The sequence below is a fragment of the Orycteropus afer genome, unplaced genomic scaffold (genome assembly GCF_000298275.1).
Source record: "Orycteropus afer afer isolate SDZICR_OR568_19922 unplaced genomic scaffold, OryAfe1.0 scaffold00064, whole genome shotgun sequence".
Taxonomy (NCBI): domain Eukaryota; kingdom Metazoa; phylum Chordata; class Mammalia; order Tubulidentata; family Orycteropodidae; genus Orycteropus; species Orycteropus afer.
The window spans coordinates 2,457,070-2,467,288 of NW_006921651.1; the positions used below are offsets into that span (position 1 = coordinate 2,457,070).

General features: G+C 37.2%; 1 protein-coding gene across 1 annotated transcript in view; it reads left to right on the forward strand.

Annotated features, from left to right (window-relative positions):
* CFAP43 (cilia and flagella associated protein 43) overlaps window positions 1-8,565 on the forward strand; it is a 135,208-nt gene extending 126,643 nt beyond the window's left edge. Inside the window, exons 23-26 of the mRNA XM_007940021.1 lie at window positions 4,440-4,604; window positions 6,955-7,035; window positions 7,706-7,859; window positions 8,399-8,565. Coding sequence (XP_007938212.1) covers window positions 4,440-4,604; window positions 6,955-7,035; window positions 7,706-7,859; window positions 8,399-8,565 — 567 coding nt within the window. The remainder of the gene's footprint in view (window positions 1-4,439; window positions 4,605-6,954; window positions 7,036-7,705; window positions 7,860-8,398) is intronic.
* Window positions 8,566-10,219: the final 1,654 nt, after the last annotated feature.

Here is a 10,219-nt window from a genome sequence, read left to right on the forward strand (position 1 = left end):
GGAAACAGGATTTTCTACTTACCTTCATTTTCAAAATTTGTAGAAATCTTTATTTCTTTGTATAGATCCAAGCTTCTGACTGGTGTATATACTTTCTGGTCCAAGAACTCCCTTTAACATAACTGAAGTATGGGTCTGCTAGTAATGAATTTTCTGGGTTTGTTTTGGTGTTTGTTTGTTGTTCTGAAAAGTCTTTAACTCATCTTCAGTTTTGAAATATATTTTACTGGATTACTTATCTGGATAGGCACCTCTCTTCCTCTTTATTCTCACTTTAAAGATGTTCATTACTCTACCTTACTTAGGTTCTGACAAGAAGTCTGCTTTCATTTTTATCTTTTTTCTTCTGAATGTAACACATGTGCCTTCGAGATTTTCACTTTATCTTTGGTTCTCAGCAGTATGAACATAATATATCAAGGTGTGTGTGTGTAACTCCTGCTTGATGTTCTCTGAGCTCCTCCAATCTGTCGTTTGATGTTTTTCCCTATTTTTTGAATATTCTAGGTGATTATCTCTTTGAATATTTCTTTTGCCCTGTTCTTACTCTTTCTCCCTCTGGGATTCTTGTTACACATATGTTAAATTGTTTAATATTTTTCCATATCTCTTGGATGTTCTGTTCTCTATTTTTTCCCCCTCTCTATTTTCTCTATGGGTTTCAATCTGGGTAATTGCTATTGATATGTATTCAAGTCCATTGATTCTTTCTTCAGCTGTGTCTAGTATTACGCTGTACCCATCAGAGGCCTGCTTTATCTCTAGTACCATGATGTTGCTATTGTGCTGTAATTACTTTTTAATTTCCGGAGTTTATTCAGATTTTCTACATAGAAAATCATACCTTCTGTGAACAAGGACAGTTTTCTTTCTTCTTTTGTGACCTGTGTGCCTTTTATTTCTTTTTCTTGTTGTACAGTATCAGCTAGAACTTTCAGCATGATGTTGACTAGGAATGGTCAGGGGGACATCTTGTTCTTGATTCCAGTCCCAAACCAGAAGGAAAGTATCTAGTATGTACACCATATACCATTAACTTTGATGTAAACTGTGTCTTTTTTGTAGCTATTCTTTATCAAGTCAGGAAGTTCTCCTGTATTACCAATTTGCCAAGAATCTTTTTCATAAGTGAAGTTGGATTTTGTCAAATGCTTTTTCTACATCTATTGGTATGATCATATGTTTTCTTTTTTTCAGACTGTTGATGTGATGGATTACATTGATTTTGACCATTGAAGCAGTCTCACACACCCAGAATAAATCACACTTAGTCATGTTATCTAATTCTTTTTATACATTGTTAGAATTAATTTCCAAATATCTTGTTAGGGAGTTTTGCACCTATGTTCATCAGAAATGCTGCTCTGTAATTTTCTTGTAATTTCTTTGCTTGGTTTTAGTATTAGGATAATGCTGGCCTCATTATCCTAATGAATTAAGTTCCTTCTCCTTCTGGAAGAGATTGTAGAGAACTGGTATAACTTCTTCCTTAAATATTTAGTATAATTAACTGTTGAAACCATCTAGGCCTGGTGGTTTTTGGTTTGGAAGGTTATTAGTTATTGATCCAATTTTTAAATATATATCTCAGATTATTTCTCCTTGTGTGAGTTTTGGTGGATTATGTCTTTCAAGGAATAGGTTCATTTGATCTAATTTATAGTATTTTGGGGCATAGAGTTGTTCATAACATTCCTTTATTATCCTTTTAGTGTTCATAGTATCAGTAGAAATGGTCCCTCTTTCATTTCTGATATTAGTTAATTTGTGTCTTTTCTCTTTTTACCCTTGATCAGCCTGGCTAGAAAATTATCAGTTTTATTGATCTCTTCAAAAAGCCAACTTTAGAGTTCATTAACTTTCTCTATTGTCTTCCTTTTTTCAATTTCATTGATTTTTGCTCTGATTTTTATTATTTCTTTTCTTCTTGTTCTGACTTGGGATTTAATTTGCTCTTTTTTTGTCAAGTTTCCTTAAGTAAAACCTTAGGTTATTAGTCTTTGTTTTCAATCTTTTATGTACTTTCACTGCATTCAATACGTTTTGATAAGTTGTACTTTTATTTTCATTTAGTTCAAAATATTTTTTATTTCTCTTGAGATAACCTATATGTTATTTAAAAATGTATAGTATACTCTCCAGATCAACCATGGGAGAATAGAAGGGCTGTGTGTGCACAGGGAGACAGTTCACGGGGCAGGAGTGCATGGGAGAGAAGGACAGGGAAGAGGTAACGATGGAGAGAAAGTGGGAAGGGAGCTCTTGCATTGTGGGAGATTGCAGTCAGTGTCGTGAAACAAAGTATATGTGAACTGCTGTATGCAAGATGAATTTGCTGTAAACTTTCACCCAAATCACAATATTTTTTTTTTTTAATGGTATAGTATACTCTCCAAATATTTTGGGTAGATTTTCCAACTATCTTTCTGTTACTGATTTCTAGTGTCATTCCATTGTGGTCTGTTGTCATTGTTGTTAGGACATTTAATGTTATAAATATATATGATCTCTATTATTTTAAGTATGGTTAAGGTATTTTTTATGGCTCAGAATGTGGTCTATTTTGCAGAATGTTTCATGTGAGCTTCAGAAGGATATGTATTAAACTTGAACTTCCATAATACTTTTTATTCAATTGTATCAAAAGGCCTTAAGAACATTAAGTATGCATTTCTTATTAAGAAAGAAAGTGCTTTCTCATAATTTAACCCATAATTAAACATGTCCAGGTTCCCAGCCCTGCCTGATAGCAAAGAAAGAAGAGTTTTGACCTTTCTTAAATTTCAGGTGCCTATAAAACATCCCAGTGGAAATGTTAATTACCCAGAGATAAAGATTTAATAGTGATCTACATATAGATGGGGAGTTCTGGTGGCATAGTGCCTAAAGCATTTGACTGCTAACCAGAAGGCTGGAAGTTCAAACCCACCAGCCACTCCTCGGAAGGAAGATTGGGCAATCTACTTCTGTGGTGATACCACCTCAGAAACCCAAGGAGGGGTTGCTATGAGTCGGGACCAATTCGACGGCAGTGAGTTTGATTTTCTTTTTTTTTTTTTGGTACATATGGGTCACTATGAGTCGGGTCTGACTCGACAGCACATAACAACAACAACATAGATGATTACATATGAATAATTATGTGCTATCTACATATAGACATTTAAAGCCCTTAGATTGCTTTAGGAAGATTATTTAGGAAGCAGACAGACAGAAGAAAGGGAGTTCTAGCCAATGCCCAAAGTCCAATTCTGAAAGATCTAGCAGAGAATGGGTCACTTAACTGAGAAGGAGCTTCCATGAATTAAGGGAACACTAGGAGAAAATGGTCTGGAAGTTCAGCGAGTTCCAAAGTAGAGGGACTTGTCTATTATGTCAGTTACTTGACCAGGGCATTCTCAGTAGACTGTTGGGGCAGGAGCTCAATTGGTGAGGACTGAGGAAATAATTTGAAGTAAGGAAGTGTTGTTGTTGTTATGTGCGGTTGAGTCAGACCGGACTCATAGTGACCCCTCCTTGGGTTTCTGAGGCAGTATCACTACGGAAGTAGATTGCCCAACCTTCCTTCCGAGGAGTGGCTGGTGGTTTGAAACGCCAGCCTTCTAGTTAGCAGTCAAGTGCCTTAGGCACTATGCTACCAGAGTTGACTATAAATAACTCTTATGACAAATTGACTGTAAAAGAAAGCAAAAAAGGAGAATGTGATAGCCCTAGAGGGATGTTTCTCAAACTCAGCACTATAGACATTCGGCCTAGATCATTCTTTGCTGTGGAGGGATGTCCTGTGCATTGTGAGGAGTTCAATAGTATCCCTGACCTCTACCCACAAAACGCCTGAACTAATCCTACCCCCCGCCCCCAGCCACCAACCAGATACTGCTGTGCCTAGCAGCATAAAACTACAAACCTTTATCCAGAGTCAGGAGAGAGGGCAGAGACTAGAGATACAAATGCATACAGACTGGTAGATTAGGTGATGGCAAAAGGAATTCCTACCTAATTGCTGACATATAAAGTAAACTTAGTCTGCATTTAAATATATCTTTTAATCCCTTCTATTTAATGATTAGGAGCTCTGGTAGCATAGTGCCTAAGGCACTTGACTGCTAACCAGAAGGCTGCCTGTTCAAACTCACCAGCCACTCCTCGGAAGGAAGGTTGGGCAATCTACTTCTGTAGTGATACTGCCTGGGAAACCCAAGGAGGGGTTGCTATGAGTTGAGTCTAACTCACTGGCACATAACAACAACAACATTTAATGACTATCTTGAATAATAGGGATCAGATTTTGCCCAAGAAGTAATTTTTTAATATCTGCTGCATTTTTGAAAGAAGATAAAATTATCTCTAACTATAGCATTCAGCTTCAAATATTCTGTAATTCGGTATGCAGAATCATATTATTTGAATCATGGAATGTACTTTTTTTTTTTTTAAAGACTCAAGGACAAAAGAAAGTTACTAGCATGGTGGAAAGTAAAGATGTGCACAAAGGCATATATCAGATTGAATGGGAACATAAGAAAATGGAGATGGAAATGGAAGATCTAAATCAGAAGGCCTGGGATATTCAGATGCTGTTTTTTTCAAGAGATCGTCAAAAGGTAAGCTCCCCCATTCCCCTTCTGTAGTTTTTTTAATTATTTATTTTATTGTGGTAAAATACATACGATAAAAGTTTGCCATGTTTGAAGAAGTGTACAATTCTGTGACGTTCATTACACTCACCATGTTGTGCAAGCACCACCACCAAACATTTCCCAAAATTTTTCATCCCCCTCCCCAAATAGAAATTCAGTACCTCTTCAGCGGTAGCTCTCACTCTGCGCTCCCCTGAACCCCTGTTGTTGTTGTTATGTGTCGTAGAGTCGGACCGACTCATAGCGACCCCTCCTTGGGTTTCCGAGACTGCTAACCAGAAGGCTGGCGGTTCAAACCCACTAGCCACTCCTCGGAAGGAAGATGGGGCAATCTACTTCCGTGGTGATACTGCCTCGGAAACCCAAGGAGGGGTCGCCATGAGTCAGGGCCGACTCCACGGCACATAACAACAACAATAACATCACTCCGGAAGTAGATTACCCCATCTTCCTTCCGAGGAGTGGCCGGTGGGTTTGAACTACCTACCTTCTGGTTAGCAGTCAAGTGCCTTAGGCACTATGCTACCAGCGCTCCCCCCTGAGCCCCTGGAGACCACTAACTCACTCCGCCCTCCCCTGAGCCCCTGGCCACCACTAATAGACATTTGTCTCCATGCATGTGCCTTGTCTAGATATTTCATGTAAGTGGGATCATACAGTGTTCGTCCTTTGGTGTCTGACTTCGCTCAGCATGATGTTTTTAAGGTTCATCCATGTAGTAGTATATGTTAAAACGTTACTTCTCCTTATGATTGAATAATATTCCATTGTATGTATATACCATATTTTGTTTATCCATTCATCTGTTGATGGACACTTAGGTTGTTGCCCTATATAGTTTTCATTTCACTCATGTAAACAATATGTAATAAGCTTCTGTGATGCCAAACACATTCCAGGCCAGCAGTCTCGTCATGTATCTGTCTTTTACTTCTAGGAGTTTGCATTTTTTGCTTCCAGTTTTCACAACCCTTTCAGTAGTCTAGTTCTGTCTGGCAGTTCGACAAGCATTTCCTAAATGTCAAATCCAGTGGTCTCTCTCCTGCCATCACCATCTTCCAACTCGCTGCAGAACAGTCATCTACTTAGGCATTCCTTTGGGCTTTTCTCACCTCTGTTTTCTCCTTCCAGTATGTCAGACCACTATGCCTGTTTTTCTGGCTTCTCTTTTGCTTCTGGCCCTTAAATGCAACCATTCTTTAACATCATGCCCTTAACTCAGTTTATGTTTCTTTTTATGCCCTTCAATGACTTCTATTTCTCTGACTTCAGCGATCACTTCTAAAAGACTCATTCTTAAACCCAGCTCTCTGCCCATGACCTCTCTCGTGTTTCATCTTCATTTCCCCCAATAGCTCCTCTTCTTGATTGACTGACTTCTGTTCTTTCCAGCTACTCACCTAGCCTTAAAGTCTGTCATTTTTTGAGTCCCCTCTTTTCCTTGCCTTCCAAGTCTTGCCTAGTCTGTTTATTCCTCATTGTATATTCCTACTCCTTTTATCCAGGTTCAGTCTTCCATTTTCAATAGTTTGAACTATTTTATCAATAATATCCTAACTGGCTTTTCAATGTTTTATCTAAACTACACTATATATTGCTTTCATATTAATATTCCTATCCAGCTCTAACAACATTACTACTCTACTTTAAAATTTTGAACTGCTGCTTCTTACCTGGCAAATGAATTAAGAAATCCCTAAGTAGGCATTCAATCTAACTTTTCAAATTCATTCTTCCTTATTCCTTCATACATCAGCAAACCAAACTGATTATGATTTTCTAAGATTCTACCTCTGTGCTTTTTTACTCATACTGGTTCTTCGACCTGGAATACAGTTCCTCATTTTCTTTCTTTCTTTTTTTCTATCCCAAGCCTATTTATGTTTTAAGGTCTAATTTAAATGTCACCTCCTCCATAAAGCCTTTCATGATTTCCCCAGCCTGAAGAATCATATCACAATCCCACTCTTGAACAATGTGATCTTTCTCCTTTTTGAAAAGTCATGTTATTTATCTTTGTATCTCTCTCAGTGTCTCTGCACTCAAGAGGGGCATTTAATATATGTTTGGTGAGCTGAATGAATAAATGAATGAATGAGAAAATAAACTCTACTAATCATTACTATGTAAGTGAGTGTGTCAATGGTTAAACACAAGTAAATATTATGGCACAAAAGTAAAATCAATCTTAAATTACATAGAAAGATAGATATTTATTGAAAACTCTTTCAAAACTAAGACAACCTATATAAAGTTATCCATTAAAAGAAATAGAGGAAACTATCCTGATATATATTGTTTTTCCCCCCCAAAGTTCCTAAATGAACCACACTATGAGACTCTGATAGCTATTCAGATTGGAATAATGGAGCAAACCATTGCTGTTTTAGATAAGGTAAGTCTCTAAGATGTTGATCATTGTAATCCCAACAGTTGTGAGTCACTGGAGCAAAGTAATAATGTTTCAAACAGAATCTAACACAATCTTGGTCCTTTACTGATATTCAGGACGTAATTACCATATTTTTACACAAATAACACACTCGTGCTACATTGGTTTGGGACCACACCCTCCCCATCCCCCCCCCAAGTATTTTCATAAGTGTGCTGTGCTGATTGTTTTTACACCATTGTGTGGATTTCCTATTTCACATTATGATTTATGTGTAGAAGTTCTGAAAGCCTTTCCTTGGCATTATTGGCTTTCTTTTATCATAGTTTCTTAGTAAATGCTCAATTTTGAATGTATAGTATCTGTAAGATGGAAACAAAGGAATCCCAGGGCCAGAGGTTTGTTGGTTTGTTTGTTTCAATTATCTGTTATTTTTAAGGGTTTATAAGATTTTTTTTTCTAAATGAAGTATTAACATTCAGTCTTTCAACAAATAATTTGAGTGCCTACTGTGTGCAGGCATTATGCCAGATACTAAAGTTACGGTGGTAAGATGATAGATGATATTTTAATGATAACGATTCATTTAAATTTTAAGAATTATGTCTTTATAAAATATAATACATTTCTTCAAAATTATTTTTGTGGGATGTCTTGGGAACAAAAATTCCAGACCCACAAGAAGAATGTGGAAAACTGCAAAAAACTACTAAAAAAATTGGGAAGATACAGCAATCACAAAGATGTAGCAAATTACACTCTAAGCTGCAATCTACGAGAAGAGTTGGTGGCTGTCTCAGAAAGAAGAGACATCTGTAATGTAATTGGTAAGCATTTTTTAAAATGGTGGTGGCTGTTGTTGTGTGCCGTCGAGTCAGCCCTGACTCATAGGGACTCCTCCTTGGGTTTCCAAGGCAGTATCACTACGGAAGTAGGATTGCCCAACCTTCCTTCCGAGGAGTGGCTGGTGGGTTTGAACCGCCAGCCTTCTGGTTAGCAGTCAAGTGCCTTAGCCACTATGCTACCAGAGCTCCTGTAGGTTTCTTTAAAACTAACCAGTATTCTGGAAATTTGCCTAAGGCATTTGACTGCTAACCAAAAGGCTGGTGGTTCAAACCCACCAGCCACTCCTCGGAAGGAAGATTGAGCAATCTACTTCTGTTAGATACCACCTCGGAAACCCAAGGAGGAGTCACTATGGGTCGAATCTACTCAACAGCAGGAGTTTGGTTTTTGATATAAAGCTACTAGCATTTCTCAGGATTTCCACAAATTTTGACTAATCCATTTAGTCCACCGAGTGTTGCTTCTATATTAGAAGATACAGATAATGATCCAATAAATTTCTTTTTCATTTTTGGGACAGGATCTAAACTGACTTGTGAAAAGATTGCCAGAGAACGATATGAGAACTTGATGCAACAACAAAAATTAACACATATTTCAAAACAACAGGCTGAACAGATTGCAGTTCTGCAGGCTGAAGTTGAAAGATTAAGGATGAGAACATTTCCTGCTCTTGTTCAAATGTAAAACTCGGGCCAAATCATCATCTTAAAAATCATTTCATTAGTTTAAAATGGTTTCTTTTTCTTTTGTATCGGGATACTTAAGTAGAGTCTCCTCTTTGTTGCATATTTTTAATAGTAAATTATTTAATTTTAGCCTTGATCATTATAAAAATTTTTGTCCTACAGGAATAAATGTGAGAAATATCATGAATTTTTTTTTTTACTTCAAGAATGAAAAAGATTTTAACTCAAAGTATTCAAGATCTAGTTTATTCATTTAGTCTTGATTTGATTTGAAAATATTTGTTTTAATAAAGTCTTAAAGACAAAAAATTATTATTCTTAACCATAACTAGCATTTCAATTTTTATAAAATTACCAGAAAAGATATGAGCTTATAGCTTTTTTCAGTAACCATTTCTTCTAGAATCAGAAAAAATTACCAGAATATTATTGTTTTACCAATTGAGAAAGTAAATTACTTACTTTTACAACCCCGAAATCATTTGTAAATTACAACATATTTTGAAGACATAATTTTCTGCATCTCCTATACATTGTAAAATAACACAATTTTGTGCCCTACCCTGTAGGCTTTAGTAAACAGAAAAAAAGTGCTTTCTCTTTTCTATGAAACTGTATTGCTTTATTCATGTAGATGCTGAGAGTTATATAATGAGCAGAGACTGGTAAGAAGAAAACTGACCTTGCAGACTTGTGTTCCAAGGTGGTATCACTGAGATCACTAACCACAATCTCCAAGTGATGTCAGTGTTTCATTGTTCTACAGTTTATGAAGTGACTATTTAATCCACGATACCATATCCAATATACATTGGTGTAGGGAAAGCAAGAGCATACTATACAATCTTCTGCTTAGAATATTTTGGGGTTTTTTGTTTTTTGTTTTGTTTTTTGACCAGGATAGTACCATAATTGATTACCTATAAAGTGATCAATGTCAGGTGAGGATGATGGATGGTGAGGGACATGATAGGACCAACATCATTTTTTTTTTTTTTTTTGGAAGGCCATATATATGTGTATTTAATATTTATTTGAATTTTATTGTGCTTTGGGTGCAAATTTACAGAGCAAAATTTCTTTTACATCCAACAATTCGTGTACATTTGATTTCACACCCCAGTTACCATCCCCAATCATACCAAACTCTCCTCCCCTCCCGTCCCTGTGACTACCCTCTCCCTGTGACCTTAACTATGCATCCTGTCTATCGAGCTTTCCCTCCATGTGAAATGCTGTCCCTCTGGTGCCCATGGCCGATTGCTCTAAGGGGTGTATCTCTCTAGAATAGGTGAATGCATCACCTTGGGATAGTTGTTCTGCATATAGGTCTTTCTGCTGTTGGGCTCAGAGCCAATCCATGGGAGTGAGTCCAATTCTAGGCCCAAACGGTAACCTGGGGCCATAGTCTTGGGGGTTCCACCAGACTCTTTCCGACCAGTATTTCTGGTCATTTTTGTGCTTTTGGATTTTGTTCCACATTTTCCCTCCCACTCTATCCAGGATCTCCAGCTAGGACCAATATCGTTTTGATGACTACCATTCTTCAGTACTGGTAGCATAGTGCCTAAGGCACTTGACTGCTAACCAGAAGGCTGGTGGTTCAAACCCACCAGCCACTCCTCAGAAGGAAGATGGGGCAATCTACTTCC